Source organism: Delphinapterus leucas, chromosome 15 (genome assembly GCF_059928025.1).
Source record: "Delphinapterus leucas isolate spDelLeu-1000000601 "Yukka" chromosome 15, BTC_Dleu_Yukka2, whole genome shotgun sequence".
NCBI classification, from domain to species: Eukaryota; Metazoa; Chordata; class Mammalia; order Artiodactyla; family Monodontidae; genus Delphinapterus; species Delphinapterus leucas.
Genome location: NC_143143.1, coordinates 28493401 through 28514523, shown reverse-complemented (window position 1 = coordinate 28514523; position 21123 = coordinate 28493401). Strand labels below are relative to the sequence as shown.

The window sequence follows — 21123 nt, the reverse complement described above, 5'->3', positions numbered from 1 at the left end:
AGTTAAACAACAGTCAAACCAAATTGTCTTTTTTAGAAAATGAACTGTTAACTGTTTATATAAGTGGCTGGAGTCTTACCTCGTTTGGATTCGCTCATTGAAAATGAATTTAGAGAAGAACAGAAATCTTCTAAGGATGAAGTCAAAGGCGGATACAGCTCCGAGAAGGAGGGTGCAGGCGCATACCTCGCACCGATGGGCAAGGCACCCAAAAGAGACGCTGAGAAGGGGATGCTCGGAGCGACGCTGGCTGTTGGGAGGGGGCCTCTGACTAAGGCTGATGGCTGGAGAGGAAACAAGACCGGATTAAAGTCCATGAAACTCAGTTCCAAGTGGGCCAAACTGCTTTTAATATCAGCATATAAAAACAAATTACTTCACTGGGTGATTTTGTTACATAACAAAGTTGAAATCAATATCAAGACTCAGTGGCAGAATCCAAGCTACAGAGCTGATTTCTTCTCAAGCCTACTTTTTAAAAAGGATGGATATGTGATGTCTAATATTGCTGTAATCCAAATAAGACGTTCATGGTTCATTTTCAGAACTTCCATAGGATTCCCTACGTGAGAGCTGGCTTCATCAAAGAGGAACTGTGAGGATGTGTGTGGGGCTGGAGTGGAAGGAAGGGTGCTGAAGAGAAGGGAGCTGGAGCAGCCTGGGAAAGCGGGGACCATCTTTCTGGAGATGTGAACGTACCACCTCACAAGAACAAATGGAACACTACCTTGCCCCTCCCCCACAGAGCGAGGATTTTTGGAGAGCTTCCGTGTGCCTTATACTATGATAAATCATATACCATCTATTTAATCCTCCTAACCCTCTGAGATGTATCCTACTAGGGCTGCCACGGTACAGATGAGAAAACAGAGGGACTGAAAGGTGAAATAACCTGCCCAAGATCAAAGTGGTAGGAAGCAGCCCCTCATCTGTCTGCCTTTTACATCTTCTCTCTGTCAGCTCCACGGGGACATCGCTGGTTTCACCCACCCTGGAAACCAGCTCTGAGGTTCCCCCCCGCCATCATCCTACTGCTGCCACTATTTTAATATACTTCATGGCAGGAGTCAGTGAACTTTTCCATAAAGGGCTGGATATTAATATTGTAGGCTTTGTGGACTACATAGTCTCTGTTACAACTAGTCAACTCTGTTACTACAGTGCCATGAAATATTTTCATGTGTCTTCAAATATTATTATTTTTTTTTTCTTTCAACCATGTAAAAATCTAAAAGCCATTCTTAGTCCGTGGGCCATACAAAACAGGCAGCGGGCCAGATCAGGCCTGTGGACCAAAGTCTGCTGACACTTGCTTTATGATACATGGTTACAGGAGAATTATCCTTAAGGAATGAGAAGTCCTTAATCCATGAATTCATTTTGCCTTACATGTCAAATGCCTATTCTTTGTCAGAAAGTTAAATTTACCGTTTCCATAATATGTGATTCCTAGCATGCTTCCCTTTTTTATTTAAAGAAATGACCAAATTAGCCAGTTACCACTGGAAAACGACAAAAGTAATTTTCAAGAAACCCAAAGCTTACTCTATAGTCAATACTAAAAATATCTAGCAGGTTATACTACGATTAAAAAAAAAAAAAGCCTGCCTTCAGAAGAAAGGAATCACACTGAAATTTACCATAACAGTTTCATTAGTTTCAGGTGCAGAATCAAGGAGGTCATCTATTTCATCTCCAAGGACCATATCTCCATCATCTAAAAACGCTTCCGGCATACTGAAGGGGATCTTTCCTCCATTTGCCAACACTGTCGATGGCAGAGAACTCTCTTCCACTTGCAGTGGCAAAATAGAAGTTAAGGGCATAATGGGAACTGAGGCCAGCTCATTTCCAACTTGGTGAGAAAAACTGGATGCAGGTATAGAAACAACAGGAACAGCTTCTTGCCTCGGAGTTAATAAATCTGTAACGTGGATGGACATGTACTCACTTATTTTCAGTGTATCTATGTAATACTAGTGTTAATAGACAACAACAGAAAAAATGAAGAGCTAGGTGAAAATACGAAAGCAATATAAAAATAAATAGATACAACAGTGAAAGCAATTCAAATAAAAGAGTACAAGTAATCCTAAAAATAATTTGTTTTGCACAGGAATAGATATATTGACTTGTGAAAACTTCTCCTTTTCTCAAAACTCCTAGGCCCCTTTTGGATGGAGCTACTAGAGGGTGGTGAAGCCACAGCGGGTATCGAATGACTGCTCACTGACATCCAGTACTGTCACTCACTCACTGGCACATCCAGAGGCACAGAGGGGGTTTCTGAAGTTACTCTTGTTTTAATACTAATAACCACACAGCAATCTTATTTGACAACACTATAATGTACATAACGTCTGAGGCTGGCACTTTTCAGATGAAAAGGATGTGTGTGAAAACATACCTGGCTCAATATCTTCCACAGAACAGTTCAAAGCCTAGAAATTAAACCAAATAATAGATCATAGTATTTTCAGGACTCTAAACCATAAAGCAAGCTATAAAACTCACTCTAGGAGAGCAATGCAGGTTCTCACATTTGACCTCCTTCCAATTAAGACAGAAATAAACAAAACATGTAAACCTTTGTAATACATGGCGTTAAGCGGTGCTGGCCTACTGGCACTTGCTTCTTGTGGCCCAGTATTTCTCAAAGGATGGTCAGGAGCCTTCTAGTTCTAGAGGGACTAGTCTAGCCACCACTCTCTCCCCAACTCACAGTGGCATCGTCACAGCTCTAAGAAGACTTACCTTTAAAAAACAACTTGTTAATTATGTTTAACCCAATGACTCCTAAAATTAGTATGTGGCCCTGACCCACTTTTTCTAATAAAACCTAACATCTATTAAAATCCTGTAAAATGCTCCATTGGCCTTCAGGAAATGCTGACGGAGAGTAACAGATATTACTTGAGTTGTTTGTTTTGTTTTTCTAGGGCAGGAAGCTCTGGCCACTTTTGTGTTTGAGGAATAAAAAGGTCTCAAAATAGACACAAACCAAAAATATTAGAAACAAAACTACTAATGCTTCTATCTTTTCTTCTTTTTTTTTTTTATTATGATTCTTACAAGAGTAATAACCTTACCTTTGTAGCCCCATCCCCAGGAACTGTTTTTAGTGAGAGCTGAAAGAAAATTAAGAAGCTAATTTAAAACCAGAACTGACTCCAAGCTACAAAACAAAACAAATACCTTACGGAGAGAACTCCACCTTACCTCAGTTCTCACATATGCTTTTCTTATTTTAAATCCCAATTTCTGAGCTAGTTCTTGAGTTAGTTTTATTACATGTTCATCCTGAAAAAAGTGAGAATATATGATTAGTGGAGGGCTATATTTACTAACTGTAAAGACAAAGAGGCAAAACAGTTCTAACTTATACTCTGTCAAGACACTTGTTTTATGGGCAATTATTCCCAACTGCAGCAGGTGGGTGGCTGGCTGGAAGATGTAACTTTTTAAGGCCATTTCTCTACACAGAATCAATAAAATGGTTATGATGTAAATGAATGAACTAAAACATAAATTCCATACCTGAGGCACTGCCAAGGAGCACTTTGCCACAGCGTCATAAGCCTCTTTGTACCTTCCTAAATCACTTAGAGCCTTAGATTTCCGATAGAGAGCTTTGCAGTTACTGGCATTTAAACTGAGGACTGTATCACAGTCTTCTAATACTTTATCATGGAAACCCTGGTGAGGAAGACCAAATAAAGTTAGCAATCAAACAGTTCACATCTTGTGATGATGTCTCCTTGCAAATGGAAACAAATTCAGACTTTTCCTTTAAATTGTAAGTTAGTGGTATTATTTGTCTTTTGAAAAATTATTTTCATTATGAAATTTCAAATACACAAAAGTAGAAAGAATATCGTGGCTACCCATGTACCCACCACCCAGACATCTGGCCATAAAATACCCCAGATCTTCGAGAAATAAAACTTTCCAAGTATGGCTGAGGCCCCCACATGTCACTTGCCTGTCCTATTTTCCTCCCAGTTGTAGCTACCGTTTTTGGAGCTCATTAAAATGTTAAATGGAAATGTAACTCCCAAGCAGCTAGTTGAGGAGGAATATACTATAGAAAACAAATCATCAATGAATGCTCGTTAGCAAAGAACTAGGTGACAACATGGATACTTTTCTTAAATTCATGGTTAAATTTTACTAAATGTCTATAGTGAAAATTATAAGCACATCAAAATATTGCTTTCTAAGTTCAGACATGTGAAGAGCTTGTGTTAATTCTTTTGAAGGCTAACTACTGTTTTGTGCTATAAAAAAAAAAGCTCCTAAGAGAATCTTGACTAAGAAGCAAACTGTCAGCAGAGATACCTGATGGGTACCCTGTACCCATCTGTGAACACCTGTATCTTCCTAGGCTGACGTTTTTATGAGCAGACACCCCCCCACCAAAAGCCATACTCAAAAGGGAATCTCCAAGGACCAGTATCTAAGAAACAAATTATTTTTAAATCCCTAAGCATTTGGCCAAAGCTGATTTTTCAAAGCTTGAGGCCACTCTAAAAGCAGTTAATACATCTTTCTTATAAACTGAAATTAGGAAACTGACTTTCGCTAGTATACTATGTTATTGAAAACCTTTTTTCTCTCTAGAAACATTGCTTTAAAAATCACAACTCGGGCTTCCCTGGTGGCACAGTGGTTGAGAGTCCGCCTGCCGATGCAGGGGACACGGGTTCGTGCCCTGGTCCGGGAAGATCCCACAGGCCACGGAGTGGCTGGGCCCGTGAGCCATGGCCGCTGAGCCTGCGCGTCCGGAGCCTGTGCTCCGCAACGGGAGAGGCCACAACAGTGAGACGCCCGCGTACCGCAAAAAAAAACCCCCAAAAAACAAAAACAACTCACCATATTAGAATAGCAAGCAATACGATTTATATATAGTTTTTCAATGATTTCTTTAGGGATTAAAATTTCTTCAGACTTTGCATAATCAGCTATACTCAAAGCTTCTGAATATTGGCTCATAGAGTTGTTCCAATCACGTTCCCGATAAACATCATTTCCTTCGTTAAAAAGATTTCTCACAAGAGCACGTAAATATACCTAAAAAAAAGAAAGTTACCACTTGAAACCCTTAAAGGAACAAGTCAGGGTGTAAGAAAATTTTAATTTTTGTATCTAAAACTTCAGAGGAAATAATTTGACAGAGCAAGAAGCACTGTTGTAAGAAATGATCAAATCCAGGCCAAGTCACTGCTATTTCAGCTAGTGTTTCGTCTTGCTTGCTTTTTCCAAGAAAAAATTCAATGTCTCATTATTAAGAGAAGTGCTGCAAAAGCACCTTGTCAGTATTTGCTGACATTGCCAACTCTGTGCCTGGGTTAAATTCCTACAAGTGGAACGAGGATTTTAAGGCTTCTGACTAGTATTTCTAAATTGTCTTCCAAAAAGGCAACAACAATGAATACTTACAGCGGCTTGCTTCAGAGCACCTCCACCAACACGTGTGCACACGTGCGTGAGCATGCACACATAAAATCTACACATTTCTAGGTGAAAAACGGTAACCTTTTTTACTTGCGTATCTGATTACCAGCGAGGTTGAACTTCTCCACATTTTTATGGACCATTTGTGTTTCTTCTTTTGTAAATGTTCCGGTCATTTACTGATTTATGGGGAGGGGATGGCAAACCTTTTTCTTACTGTGTAAGTATACACACTCTTCTGGTAGGGGCAGATGTTCTTAAGTCTCCTTCAGGACTTCTATCATTGCTTTAAGATTTTAAAAGTCCTTTCCTATCAAAGTCCTATTCAGCTCTTCTTTGTCTCATTTTACGAATTCACGTCTAAGCTGATAAAAGTAATAAAGAAAACTGTCCAGATCAACCTTTAACAGCTGAGGTGACTTGAGAGACAGGCCGTTTCACCTCCCTGGACCCCAACTGCACGTTTGTAAAATGAAAGGATTGCTCCATGTGATTGCTAGTCCTCATACTTTACAGTTCTACGTCTGTTTGGAGAAAAGGAAGGAAGGAAGGGAGAGACTGAAATGAACGGAGAGGGAGGGAGGGAGGCAGAGAGAAAGGAGTGACATTCAGTAGCACCAAAACCCACAGAGATGCAAAGCCACAGGGGAACTAACAGTCTGCAGAACTGAGGGCCTTTGGTCCAAGACCCAGTCAGCTGGGCTTTCTCTCTAACTAACTAGATTCCTCTCTAGCTCTTTCCCCTAATTATCCAGTCACCTCTTTACTTCTGTTACAACTTCTCTTCTAAGGAAGAACAGAAGATACTCTGCACTCTCCCTCTCAGCATATTCTGTCCCCCTCATTTTCGATGAAATGAAAGGCTAAATGTAATTGTCAAGGGGCTCAAAAGAAATTAATTCAAAACTACACTAATAGAGAAAAGAAAAAATAGGACAACTGTCCAAGTACGCAGGAAAAAAACAACGTTGTCTTATATACACACGGGTCAGCAAACTTTTTCTGTAAATGCCCAGATAGTAGGGATTTGAGGCTTTGTGAGCCATAAGGTCTCTGTCTCAACCACCATGTCGTGAAAGCAGCCACAGATAACACATTGACAAATGGGCGTGGCTGTGTTCCAATAAAACTTTATTTATGAAACAGACAGGGGGCCACATCTGGGTTTGCCAACCCAGGCTACATGTGGCAGTTCACAGGCTACTTGTGGAGTTCTCAAGCAGACCTTTCCTGAGTCCTTACCGCATACTGTTCCTGTGTTCCTGGATACGACAGCGGTGACCTAAGAAGAAGAAACAAATCAATTCTGATGATCAGGTTCTTATCAGGATCTGTTCACCCAGGAGTCATCTTAAAACTGAGGTTCTCGGGCTTCCCTGGTGGCGCAGTGGTTGAGAGTCCGCCTGCCGATGCAGGGGACACGGGTTCGTGCCCCGGTCCGGGAAGATCCCACATGCCGTGGAGTGGCTGGGCCCGTGAGCCATGGCCGCTGAGCCTGCGCGTCCAGAGACTGTGCTCCGCAACGGGAGAGGCCACAACAGTGAGAGGCCCGCGTACCACAAAACAAACAAACAAACAAACAAAAAAACTGAGGTTCTCATGAGCTCACCACTGGTTCAAAGCACATTTTAAAGACCTACTTCTCCTTTATGACCATTATTCACATATAACTGTAGTCATGAAAAAAAAAAAATCTAAAACTATTCCTTTGTATTTTCTTGAGTAAGTATAACATTTTCCCTGCAAATCTACTCCTAATTAAAGACAGCCTAATTCTTCAAATGCCAAAAAAGTTTTAAAATAGCATAGAACCACTAGTACTATTTGATTCAATTTACTATAGAACAGAGGGTAAGAATGTCCCCTTCCCAGGAGGGACAAAGAGGCCTTTCTGCCTGGACATGGCCACCCGGGCTGTGGTCCTGTCACTGACGTGCTTCATGAAGGCCAGTTAGAGACCGAGCTTCTTAACAGAAAGAGTGTGATCACAAAAGCCCTGTGTGCTGACAGATGTTGATTTTCACTCATCAGAACTGTTCTTATGAGATTAGGTTCAAATTCCTCAGTCTAACATTTTAGAGGATACTTAAGGATTTCAGCCCTAAAAATCAGCGACAGCAAGATCCAGTTCCGAACACAAAGAAATCAATGTCCAAGAGCAGAAAATACTGCTGGAACAAAAATATCTAATTTCTAACCCAAAAGAACAGGACTTCTGAAACATAACTAAAGGTTTCCTAATCCCTGCTACGTGCAGAGCCACACCAAAAAGAGTTACTCCATGACGAGAACATGAGGCACGCAATGAGCCCTTACTGTATAAACTGCAGTCCTTCCTTAATGTCCTGCTGTCTTTTTCTTCTCTCCTCGGACACACTGGACATGTTATCCCACACATCCACTTTCTAAAGGAGAAATCTGGAAAGAAACAGGCAAGAAATTACACAAGGCACGGGGCTCCTGGACCCCAGTTAAAACACCCATAATCTAGGTCCTGTCACACGATTAGCTGTGGACACGTCCATCTCCACCGCCTTGACTAGGGTCCTGGACGCCGAGGACACCACCTGAGTTGTGTCTGTGGTCCCCACCGTCTCGTGCGCCGCGAGCAGAGGGCTTCCACACTCTGCTTTCTCCACTTAGCAGCCGCGCAGATGCTGTAGGCCCCTCCTGAACAATACCCACGCTAAAGTCATCTCTCTCTCCCCATTTCACCTTCCTTCCTTCGATGACAGGTTTTGTTCCCAGTCTGTCTCTACGCACACGGAAGCAGCCACGAGAACAGTCCTGGCCTTGTTTTGCTTCTGGAAGCTTTCCAGAAGCAAAATGGTTTCACGTCCGCTTGCCTCTGAGGGGTTTTGACTTCCTTGTGAGCACAGTCTAAACCTTATCTGTGTTTTTTGAAACAATCCTTCTTCGTACAACTGATAGAATAAGGATCTAAGTTAAGTTACTTTAATTGGAATTTTCTGGAAGGTAAGGGTTTACCTTCGATGTAACACTGGCAAATGTCAACACTGTGAGTATTTAACCTGACTAGCCGACGTTCATTAAACAGTTCTCAGAAAGCAATGGGAGAACCACAGAGAAGAGATCTCAGATAAAACATCGTCTCCCAATGTCCTAAACTAGGGTTTCTCAACCTCAGCCATTCAGGCCAAATAATTCTCCAGTACGGAGGGCTGTCCTGTGCACTGCAGGATGCTGACAGCATCCTGGCCTCTACCCACTGGATGCCAGTAGAGGAGGTAGAGCACCTCCTCCCCTCAGTTGTGACAAACTAGTGTCTCCAGACATTGTTAAATGTCCCTTGGCGGGGGTAGGGAGGGGCTGGGGGGTCCACACAGTCACCCCTGGATGAGGACTACTGAGAGCTAATGCTGAAGAGGACATCGTGTCACATAAACCATGTATTTGGACCCACGTGACAGGGAAATGGCACCCACGTTTCAAGTACGGAGCTGAAATGTTTTCGTTTCATTATTGCTTACCATTTGTAAGCAAGTTTTATTTTTAAGTCTACCTTTTTTCAAAGTGTAGAGTGGGGAGGGAGGCTGGAACACCCTGGAGGCTCATAACTGGTGCTAATACTTTTTGTCTTTTATTTTTTCTCCTTCCAGTTTTATTGAGATTATCATTGAAATATAGCACTGTATAAGCTTAAGGTGTAAAACATAATGATTTGACTTACATACATCATGAAATGATGACCATAATAGGTTTAGTGAACATCCATCATCTCATATAAATACAAAATTAAAGAAATAGAAAAAAGAATTTTTTCCCTTGTGATGAGAACTCATCTACTCTCTCAACAACTTTCACATATATCATACAGCAGTGTTAATTATATTTATCACATTGTACATTACATCCCTAGCACTTGTTTATCTGATAACTAGAAGTTTGTAGCTTTTGCTTTTTGTCTTTTAAATATTTGTCAGTTCTAAATATTTTGATCTTGTATCTAAAAGTTGGTTACTTTACTGAAGTATTACTATTTACATGTGTACCTGGTATTTGCCTTAAAATAGTATGTTTGAAATTATCCAGAATTAAAAGTTTAAAAAGCCCATTATACTGAAGTAAAACAGCATTGTTTCTGGAATTTGTTTTTAAGATAGTCTAGCTTAAAGGGGGGTAAATGGGTGAGCATGAAACAAGAGTAGCAAAAACATGGGACACTGCTCCAGCTGGATGAGGGGAGGGTATGTGGGGTTCATTCTTCTACTTGAACATGTCTGGCCATTTCCATAATAAAAAATTGTTTAATTCATATGTATGAATATTTACAAGGTTCTTTAAAGAGGCACTATTTCTAAGAGAAAAAAGATGGGAAATTAACTCAATGCCTGTCAAAAAGGAAATGGTTGAATAAATTGTGCTGGATGGAAAAAAAGGCAAAGTGCCAAGTGTCCACAGTAAGACCCTGTTCTGTTATTTTAAAAGGGGGAAGGGGTATATGTTCATATTTGTTTGTATATACACAAAATAGCTCCAGATGGGATCACAGAAAGCTACAGCAGTGAGAGAAACCCAGGGGTTCAGGGAAAGGGGTGGGACAGTGTCTTTTCACTGCAAACCTTTAAAACTTTTTTTTTTTTAACCTTGTAAACAAATGATCTCTGGGAAAAGAAATAAAGTATTAAAAGAAGTCTACAGGGCCTCCCTGGTGGTGCAGTGATTGAGAATCTGCCTGCTAATGCAGGGGACACGGGTTCGAGCCCTGGTCTGGGAAGATCCCACATACCGCGGAGCAACTGGGCCCATGAGCCACAACTACTGAGCCTGCGCGTCTGGAGCCTGTGCTCCGCAACAACAGAGGACGCAATAGTGAGAGGCCTGCGCACCGCGATGAAGACTGGCCCCCGCTTGCCACAACTAGAGAAAGCCCTCGCACAGAAACGAAGACCCAACGCAGCCAAAAATAAATAAACAAATGTGGGGTTTAAAAAAAAAAAAAGAAGAAGTCTACGTAGCTTCTGAGCCCTTCCTTAGAAAGATAACTTACCGGGTCACCCAGCCTTTTTCTTCCATTTTACTTAAAACAGAGTCAGAACCTTAGAACTCAAAGGCACCCAGAGCTGCACTTGGGGGTCCAGGGCGGTCAGGCCAGAGGGACTGGGAGAAAAGAAGTGAAACCGAAGACAAGAAGCATCCCCTCTCCTTCCGTGAGGGACACATGTCTCCCAACCCCTGTCTGGTGGGGTGGGGAATTAGTTTGAGGTTCACTCAAAAAGTAAATCTGTTGGCTCAGAAGGAACTCCGGGGTAATGATAATCCGCCAAGTTAAGAGCCTTAGAGCTATTTCCCCAGAAAGTGCTCGAAAAACCTTGAACCTTGCCCTCTTAAGGACAAAGGGCAGGTGGAAGAGAGATGACAACTCAAGCAAGTGATTAAGAGAAAATAAGACGCAGATTCTTAACAGCATGAAATACCATGCCTCCTTTAAATGTTTAAAGATTTGAGGACATAACATCAGGTGATGTCTAAATATAATATGGCAGGGTATTTCATGTTCTGTAGATTTTCCCCCTAAATTTTATTATGAAGAATTTTACACACAATTTTTTTTACAATGAACAACATATATCTCTATACTACCTATATCCTACAATTAATATTTTGCTATATTTATTACATCTGCCTACACTTCCGTCCATCTACCAACCCAATTTTGGTAAACTGCAAACTGAGTAGCAGACATCAATTATAATTTACCACTAAACACTTCAGCATACATATCATTACCTGGGGTTCCACATTTATTTACAGTTTTTTAAGGTAAAATGCACACAATTTAAGGCAACTTTTCACAAACGATACACTCATGTAACCCAGACCCCGGTGGTGAGACATACCATCACTGTCACTCCAGAAAGTTCCCTCAGGCCCCTTCTCTAGCCAATCCTTGCCCTACCCCCAGCCCAGGAATCACTGTTCTGATTTTTTTTTCCACCATAAATTAGTTTTACCTGTGAAATAAAGCCTCCCCACCCCCCCATCTCATTTTAAAAGAAAACGATAAAGGCTTTAGATACCATCTTATTTTCAGATCCAGTCAACAAAATCTGGCCTCAATTTTCAAGTGAGAAAGTATTTGATAAAGTTAATCCAACAATCACTTTCCTTCTTCAAACTCAGCAGCACATGACAGGTGTCCACTATCTCCTCAAAACAGGGGCTTCATCTCCAGCTGACCTCTAAACGTGAGGGCCCTGGGGCATCATCAGACCCCCTTCCCCCAGGCACCCTCTCCCCTCAGGGACCTCCTGCTCTGCCCAGATGTTAAATACACTCATCTAGGGTCCGACAACTCCCCACGTCTGTCTCCTGGCAGAGCTTGCTAGATACCCTCTACCTGGTAGTTCTACTTGGGTGTCCAGACATCACACACTGTTCGGAGAGCAGGAGTTTAAATATTATGACAGTGAAAAGGAATGTCGCCTTCCCAACCCTGTCATTCAGCCACCCATTTGCCCTGTGAAGGCAATCAATCAATACCATTGTTACTGATCTGTTATGTGTCCTGACAAAGACACTGTGTGAACCAAGCTGTATCTTGATTGTAATGGTAGTTACATGAATCTATACATAGGATAAAACTGCATAGATACACACACACACACACACACACACACACACACAGGTGCGCGCGCGCACATACACACACGAGTGAATGTAAAACTGAGTCAGGTCTGTAGCCTGGTTAACAGTATTATGTGAATGTCAGTTTCCTGACGTTGCTATTGCACTACAGTTAGGTAAGATGGCACCATTGGGGGAAGCAGATGAAGGGTTCATGGGATTCTATATACGACTTTTGCAATTTCCTGTGAGTCTATAATTATTTCAAAATAAAAAGTTAAAAATATCCTGTGCATACGTTATTTTTTATACAAACTGGGGCTCCTAACGCGTTCTGCACCTTGCTTTTCTCGACTGGTATCTCATATCTTAAAGGTCAGTCCATATCAGCACGTATCAAGCTGCATCACCTTTAACAGCCGTGCAATGTGCTCCGTGATATGGCTGCACCATAACATCACCAGCCCCCTAGTCATGGACATTCTAGTTGTTTCCAATCTTTAAAAGTTCACCAGGTACACAGAACATTTCATATATGCATATCTTCAAAGAATTTCCGTAGGATGAAGGGTATGTACATTTCTTTATTTTGCCAGCTACTGCCAAGTTTTACCAAATGACCCTACCCACCACCAGTGCACGAGGGTTCCTATTTTACCCCTTCACCAAGAAATTATCAAATGTTTCCATCACTGTCAGGGAGACGAGAAACAGTGTGACAACTGTGGTTGGGGTCCTGCTTGTTCTAGTCTATCATTAGTGAGGCCGAACACCTCTTCAGATTTAAGAGCTGTTTGCACTTCCTTTTCCATGAACTGTTTCATTTCCTTCACCCATTTTTCTTCCAGGTTGGGCTTTTCTGACTTATGGAAGTTCTTTATGTGTTGAAGAAAGCAGTCCTTTGTGATGTTATTATTTTCTCCAATGTGATGTCAATCTTTTGACATTGGTTATGGTAATATCACTGCGGTGGCTTCTCTTGCTGCGGAGCACGGGCTCTAGGTGCGCGGGCTTCAGTAGTTGTGGCTCACGGGCTCTAGAGCGCAGGCTCAGTAGTTGTGGTGCACGGGCTTAGCTGCTCCGCAGCATGTGGGGTCTTCCCCGATCAGGGATGGAACCCGTATCCCCTGCATTGGCAGGAGGATTCTTAACCACTGCGCGCCACCAGGGAAGTCCCAGTTTTGGTACTTTTTGATAGCAAAAGTTTTATTTTTAAGTAGCTGAGTTTATCAATACTTATTTTTATGGCTTCTGGATTTTGACATACTCAGAAATGCCTGCACCACTTTGAGATCATAAAATAATTCTCCACGTTTTCTTCTACTATTCTCACTGTTCCATTAAAATTTTTTTTTCATAAACTGGATGTGTATGTGTGTGTGTGTGTGTGTATTTCCCTCCCAGATAGCTACCAGTTGCCCAAACACCATTTACAAAAAGGCCTTCTATCCTACACTGATATGCATAAGGCACATACAAAATTCTGGGTCAGTTTGTGACCTTTACTCAGCGTTTTTAAATAGAATGCCCCCTAATCCTACGCCCTCCTCCCAAGACTAACCTTTTGCCCAAACTTACCTTCTTAGTACTAAAACCGCCTTCTGGCCAATTGCTCAAACCGGAAACCATTCTCTCACCACATCCAGTCAATCCACCAACAAAGGCTCCATCAGTGATACCGTCAAAATACATGCGGGACACCCCAAATCTGTCAGTTCTCAAACCTCCTCTGCCACCTCCGCCTGAGCCACAGGTGGATGTCGAAATACCCTCCTCTCCCACCTCTGCTCTCAGCTCACTATCCTCGCCACTGTCCCCTCCCCCATGCAGTTCCCACACAAAACTGAAACGAATGCTCTTTAAAAGCACAAATTGGTTATTGCAGCCCTGCTTAAAATCCTCTGCCTGCGTCCCCCGGGCCCCCAGAATCAAATCTAGACTCCTGTCTGCGCCGCTGCCCTCACCCAGCCCGTCGCACTGGCCTTATTCCTGCGGGTTCCTGGGACGAGTCAAGGGCTCTGTGCTTCTGGGACCTCGTGCCTGCTGTTCCCTCTGGCCACGACACTCTCCCCAGATCTGCACGGGCCTTTCACCCCAGAGTCTTGGCTTCAGTGTCAGCTTTAAAGGCCGTCCCTCCCCCCCAACTCTGTCACCACACCCCACTCTCACCCCATCATTCCCTTCCAGGGGCCCCCTATCTTTCTTAATGCTGATCACCTTACACTCTCTGGGTCCAAGTCAATGAAAACTTGAATGAAGAATGAATGAAGTGGCCAAGCGTAAAGACAACGCTCCGTATAAAGTACCTGGTACAGCTGTTCACTCAAGGCAAGCGTGACAAACCAAAGGACGGGGCCAAGAGGATGTGACCAGAGGCCAGCAGGGCTGGCTGAGGTGGACCCCACCTCCTTAGGGAGCAAAGCAGGGAGTAAATCAATAGGGTGGGAACAAACCAGAGACAGTGACAGAGAAAAACCTGAAACCATAAGCAGCTCAAGGAGTGCAGCGAAGGGTTTCATTCATTGCCAACAGGGGAAAAGCAAGTCAGCCACACCTTCTTCTCCTTAAACAAAAAGGAAAAGAGATGGGGGTGGGAGCTTTGAACAGTAAAAATAAATAAATAAAATAAGCCAGAAACTCAGATAGGAATTTCATTCAATTAACTAAACTCCTGCAAGCTGGAACATACATCACCTTTCTGGAACCAGCTGATTTTAAGTTCCTTACTCACTCTGAAGCTTTACAGGAGCAAAGGTCCCCTGGTTCTCCAGTATAATTCCTTACATATTTATTCCGTACTTGTTAGGTGGAACCCATTATAGTGAAGTCCAGTACAAAGCTATCACTAAACCATGAAATGCTAAACCGTGAAATTTTGGCCTTACATGGTAACTTCATAAACTAGCTCCCCCTATCAGAAAACACCAAGGAAACGAAATGTGACTACAATATCCGGTAGAGATGGAAATAATAGCTAACACTGAAGCCTCTTAGTGGACACCGGGTATTGTTCGAAGTTCTTTACACATATTAAATCGTCTAATCCTCCTAAGAACCCTGCGAGGTAGGTACTTAAGAGGAAACGGAAGCACAGAGAAGTAGCGCAAACAGTCCAGGATCACAGAGCCTGGAAGCGGCCGAGCCGGCCAGGCTGGCTCCGAGCCTGAATTCCTATCCACAGAGCAATTCCGCACCGCGCGTGCCAGGAGGTTGAGCATGGCTACGCTGGCCCTGGGCTGGGCTCTGAAAAACACATGCAGCTGCGACAGACAGGTGGGCACTTCAAAGCCACTCGAGAGGAACAGGACAAACACACGTCTCTGCACACGCAGGCACACACGATGACGTGTGCAAGGGACATGATTTAAAGCAACTCAGACAAGCAGAGGGTGTCCACGGTGTGGACACAGAGAGCTAGGATAGCACTCCGGGGCCAGAGCTTTGAATGGAAATATGCTCCGCCCACAACATCACGTGTTTAGATGCAAGGAATAAAATTAAACAGCCTTACTTCCGAGATACCTTCACACAGAACCAGAGAAGGTGACCCAGGGAATGCGGCACAGTGCCTGTATTTTTGCCTAAAAAGGTATTCCTAAGTTTCAAGTGAAAAATTATAATTTCCAGTCTGTATTCAATGCTACCCTCAGACTGAAGCCTGTCATGGTAATGGCATAAACAAACACGCACACAAAGTAGTTAAAGTTCCTGTCACCCCAGCTTGCAGCAGTGTTCGTGCACTCTGGTAATACTTACAAAAGCGCATGGATATATTACATCCCTCAGTGACCGCAAACCCAGGGAGGGAAACATTATTACAGATGTTCTATCACTTTCTTGGAACACTCAAACTCCTACTGGATACTTTATGAGACAGTTTTCCCCTTTCACTGAAAACGAAACCCCCATGATGAAGGCTGTGCTAAACAACATCAAGAAGGAAATTTCGTATTTTTGCCACACTCCCACCACCCCTGCCCCCGAGCTATCCATTTTGAACTTGCTGTCAGATATAGTAACATGTGCCAGATGCCCATTATAGCGCCCAGCCCTCCTAAGGCCCAGGGAACATCTCACCTCATACAGGAGCCCTGTATGGGAGGAATGAACAAGAAAGATGTGAAATCTTCCAAACAGCTTGCCCAGGGGCGCCCAGACCCTGGGTCACTGACATGTCCAGGACTGCAGAGGAGGTATTCTGAAGTGCCAGATTACTCTCCTGCTCCGGACTCAGGTATTCTAATAAAATACAAAGGTTCTACTTCCTTATTTGTGAAACAGAAAAATTTCTGCCTCTCTTACTGCATCCATTACCTGGTTCCCAAAGCTTTGAAAGATATGTGAAATTAATAGTAATCAATTAACTAAAAACACATTGTTAAACTCATAATAAAATTAAAAAGCAAATTTCTTGTTGGGGCAAAACCTGGTAAGGACAAGCGGCCTTGTTTCTTTATATCAAAGAAAATTTTCACCTCCACTTAATATGCTTCATGTGTGTATGAATTAAAACAAACGTATTGGGACTTCCCTGGCGGCACAGTCGTTAAGAATCCACCTGCCAATGCAGGGGACATGGGTTCAAGCCCTGGTCCGGTAAGATCCCACATGCCGCGGAGCAACTAAGCTTGTGCGCCACAACTACTGAGCCTGCGCTCCAGAGCCCGCGAGCCACAACTACTGAGACCGCATGCCTAGAGCCCCGTGCTCTGCAACGGGAGAAGCCATCGCAAGGAGAAGCCCCCACACACTGCAAGGAAGAATAGCCCCCGCTCCATGCAACTAGAGGAAGCCCGTGTGCACACGCGGGCTTTAAATAAAATTTAAAATAATAATAAAAATAAAACAGATGTATTGTCACAAGCATAAACTTTTAAACTTCTGGATTAATGTTTTACTATTTCTTCCCCCTAAAAATACTATCTAAAGTTTTCCTCTTGATTTGTAAACACATCACACTTTGGAGAAAACAAATTTCACTTCCAACCCTAAGATTCTGGAGAAAAAGTATTTTCATTTAAAAACAAAAAACCAAAAAAAACACCTCAAGATATTATCTGGAAGTCGTCTCCACACATCATACTTTCTCTCGAAAGCCCTTCTAGAGTAACCAAGGCAACAGAATACAGACATATTCTGTTTCTACCTTGTCCTTTATTGGAATGCTCACAACTTTCCAAAAGTCACTCTCACCATTCCTAAAGTTGAGGATTTATAGTAACTGATTCTCTCCCACTTAACATTGATTTAACCCTCCCAAACTGGCAAGTTTTACAGTTAATCAAAATTAAGAATTAGGGGACAATATGGTTGACAACCACCATATTTACTGGCAAAAACTGACAGCATCTGAGGGCTGGGAAGGGAAAAGAGTGTAGGTCAGGGTATGACAAGCACCCAAGAAAAAGCCACAGTAACTTGGAGGAAAGCATTTAGATGGCAGAGGCCCTGAAAATTAACATGCTCTTTGCATCACACACACAAATATTGAAAATATTCAGCTTTGATAGCTCATGATCTGATTCTGAGACGAATCTTACACAACTATTTCCAGACTACAATACACAGCATACACACATTTTTTTCAACAAAGAATGTTCTGTCCACTAATTTAAATTATTCTGCAAATTAGAACAAGATCCTCATAAGCAATCAGCTCGACAGTTCAGTTGAGGGTGAGAAGGAAGAAGCAGGGGGTTCCTCGAGAGGCTAAGAGAGAGGAGGCCACGTGCCATCAGAAAAGCAGTTAAAAATAAGCAGATGCCATAGGCTCCCAGCTACCCCTGCCCCCATTCCGACGCTCTGGCTGAACACTGTCCAATAGAAATATAATGCGAGTCATATATCTAATTTTAAATTTTCAAGTAGCCATGTTAAAAAAAAAAGAGTAAAATGAAACCAGTGACATTAATTTTAATAATATATTTGCATTAACCCAATATGTTCAAAACATTATCATATCAACCTGTACGATTTAAGTAGAAAAAAATTACGAATGAGGTATTTTACTTTTTTTTCCATACTAAGTGTTTAAAATCAGGTGTGTCTTTTTCACTGGGAGCGCATCTCCATTGGGTCTAGCCACATTCCAAGCGCTCAAGAGTCCCTTGCTATCAGTGGCCACCTTCCTGGGCAGCTCACATCGCCTTTAGGCAGACCCTTGGTTCTTAAATACCTAACTACATATGCGGGGACGGGGAAAATACCCGACTCCAGAAAAATTCACCCAATCAGGGTGCAGGCACAACCTCTCGGGACCAGCCGGAGCTTTCCAGCTGGACCACACCCCTGCAATGACCGTCCCCAACAGGAAATTTCACGGTAATAGGATCTGACAGGTCTTCATTCTTCAAGGGTGGGGAAAAGAAACCTAAAGCCCGGACGTCTCCGTATCCACAATATAAGACAGGAAACCATTCGCCGCGCGTCCTAGACGTGCGCCCCGCGCAAAAAAAAAAAAAGGGGGGGTGGTGGTGGGGAGTAACCCGAAATAAACGAGCCAAGAGCCCCGCGAGCATCCTTCCCGCCCCCAAACCCAAGGTACTGAATTAGGGGTCCTAGATCACCGAATCAGATACAAAAAATAGGAAAAAAAGAATCTTTTTTTTTTTTTTTTTTAGTTAACCAGAGAGGAGGTATTTTGCCAACGGAAACATGCTGGGACGGAGGGAGCGGCAGCTCTCTGCGCCCCACTTGGCGGAGACGCGCCCCCAGGGTGAGCCCCGCACCGCCCCCAGGGAGGGAGGGGACCGGGACCCGCCCGCCTCCGTCGACTCGCCCGCCGGGCCCCGGCGGCGGCGCGCGCTCGGACCGCCCCTCCGCCGGGGCCGCGCGCCCTTTGTGGCCGAGCCCTCCGACCCTAGGGCCGCCGCTTCGCCGCGGGGGCCAAGCGCGCCGCCCCTCCCCCGCCCGGCGTCCGTTACCGACCGCGCGCGAGCACGAGGCGGCGGCGGGTGCGCGCCGGGCGCGGGCGCCGGGCGGGGAATCAGGGCGGCGCGCGGGCCAGGCGGGCGGCGGGGCCCAGTGGCGCCCACCTACCTGCGGGGACGGCCGCGCCTACGGGCAGGCAGTGGCGCGCGGTGAGCAGGCAACGGCGGCGGCGGCGGCCTGGGCGCTTGCTTGCAGCTTCCCTTTGCGACCGGTGGTGGCGGTGGCTCCGCTGCCCCCGCGCGGCGCCCTCTGGCGGCCGGAGGCCGCGCCCGCCGCTCGGGAGAGGCCGCCATTGGCTGCGCCCGCGAGCGTCGGCACCGGGGGCGGTGGCGGCGCCACGTCGGGCCGGGCGGCGGCGACCCTCGGCTCTGGGCTCCGGGGCCGCCCCTGAAGCGGGCGCGTGGTGCCCGCCGGGCTGGGGCCGCGGGGTGGAGCCAATAAAGGGCCAAGCGGTTCCGGGACGCACCCATCCTGAGAACTGATTGGGGCGGACATGCAATTCAAATTGATGGGCGCCTTGGGTGTTTTTTCTGGGCAACGGCCCCGGGGCAGAAGAGCAGGGAGATAGAACAGTGTCTGACATGAAACTGACCTAGTTTCGGGTGTCGGGAGGCCTCCCCTGAGATACTGTTTATTTAGCAAATCCTTATCCGGTACTTCCTACTTTCCTAGTTGTAACTCTGTGGAGCCTCTGGGCAACCATTGTTGTCCCCTTTCCCGCAGATGAGTAAGGGGAAAACGGAGCTCCGCGGCAGCTCTGTGATGGACCCTAGAGGGCCTGGCCCCCTGTCCTTCAGACCCGCCGCCCCCCAAATGCCACCTCATACACCTGTATTTTCAACAGCCGACTGTGTTCGGGGCTCAACAGCGGGCAAGTCAGAGTCCCTGCCCCATAAGGGGATGGGGGGTGGCAGTGGGAACCCACAAGGATGCAAAAAAAAAAACAGTTTCGGGCAGTGAAAACCAAGGAGACTAGATCGGGGTAATGAGACCATGATGGGAGGGCTCCACTTAAGGTGGGATGAGTGAGGGCGGGGTGGAGATCTGAGAAGATGACAGCCGTGCAGAGACGGGGAATGTGCTCCAGGAAGAGGGAAGGTCAAGTGCAAAGACCCTGAGGCTGGAGCTTGGTGCCTGGGGAACAGGAGGGGCCTCTTTGGTGGGTGTTTTTGAGGGGAGAAAGGTCTGAGTAACAGAGGGGCCACAATTTGGAGTTTCTTCTGTGTGGTGCTAATGAGTCTGAATTGGGAGTGACACAATGTGATCTACATTTCAGGAAGTTCTCTCTGACTACTGTGCAGAGACTGGGCGGTAGGAGGGACAAGAGTTGAAGCCGAGGCCGGGAGACTAGCTGGGTGGCTCTGACAGTCGTCTGGCTGACGTAGGTTTATAAACCAGATGTACTAGCTCAGGCCGCTATAACAAAATACCACAGACCTGGAGGCTTAAACAAGAATTCATTTTCACACCGTTCTGGAGGCTGGAAGTCCAAGATCAGGGTGTTGTGTTGGCAGGGTTGGTTTCTGATAAGACCTCTTTCCTTGGCCTGCAGGTGGCCACCTTCTCACTGTGTCCTCACATGGCCTTTCCTCTGTGCACGAGCATTTCTCTTCCTATAAGGACACCTGTCATTTTGGATTGGGGCTGCACTCTTATGACTCCATGTAACCTTAGTTACCTCCACAAAGGCCCCATCTCCAGATACAGTCACTTTAGTGCTTCGGGTTTCAACATATGAATTTGCAGAGGACACAGTTCAGTCCATAAGACCAGGTCAGCACTGTGACAGAAACATTCAAGGAGAGCTGATAGGAAGTGGCTTTAGGGGAGGCCCTCTGAGGAAGGAGTTCTGCTCATCACTCAGGTCTCAGCTCAGACATCTTCTCTTGGAGAGGCCTTCCCTGACAGCCACCTAAAATTGCCGGTTAACTCAGCACCCTGTTTGGTCATCACTCTCTGGAATGACCTTGTTTAATCATTTGGGTGCTTATTTGTGGTCTTCCTCCACCCCTCCTAGGACAGCAGAGACCCTTCCTGCTTTGTTCTCTATTCCCAGCCCCTAGAATAGTGCCTAGAACTCTATAAACATTTCTCAAATGGATGTCCCTGTGAAACTTGGAGCTAAGATCTGCAGGATGAACAAGAGATAAT

At 44.8% G+C, this 21123-nt stretch overlaps 1 protein-coding gene across 2 annotated transcripts in view; it reads right to left on the bottom strand.

Annotated features, from left to right (window-relative positions):
* ZC3H7A (zinc finger CCCH-type containing 7A) overlaps window positions 1-19177 on the bottom strand; it is a 34500-nt gene extending 15323 nt beyond the window's left edge. For both annotated transcript variants that reach the window (XM_022552193.3, XM_089896151.1), the window contains exons 1-10: window positions 19081-19177; window positions 7771-7872; window positions 6697-6736; window positions 4873-5070; window positions 3538-3696; window positions 3220-3300; window positions 3090-3128; window positions 2408-2441; window positions 1641-1924; window positions 80-284 (exon numbers count right to left, since the gene is read on the bottom strand). In XM_022552193.3, the coding sequence (XP_022407901.1) occupies window positions 80-284; window positions 1641-1924; window positions 2408-2441; window positions 3090-3128; window positions 3220-3300; window positions 3538-3696; window positions 4873-5070; window positions 6697-6736; window positions 7771-7838 (1108 nt within the window). In that variant the 5' untranslated portion in view covers window positions 7839-7872; window positions 19081-19177. The remainder of the gene's footprint in view (window positions 1-79; window positions 285-1640; window positions 1925-2407; window positions 2442-3089; window positions 3129-3219; window positions 3301-3537; window positions 3697-4872; window positions 5071-6696; window positions 6737-7770; window positions 7873-19080) is intronic.
* Between the last annotated feature and the right edge of the window lie 1946 nt (window positions 19178-21123).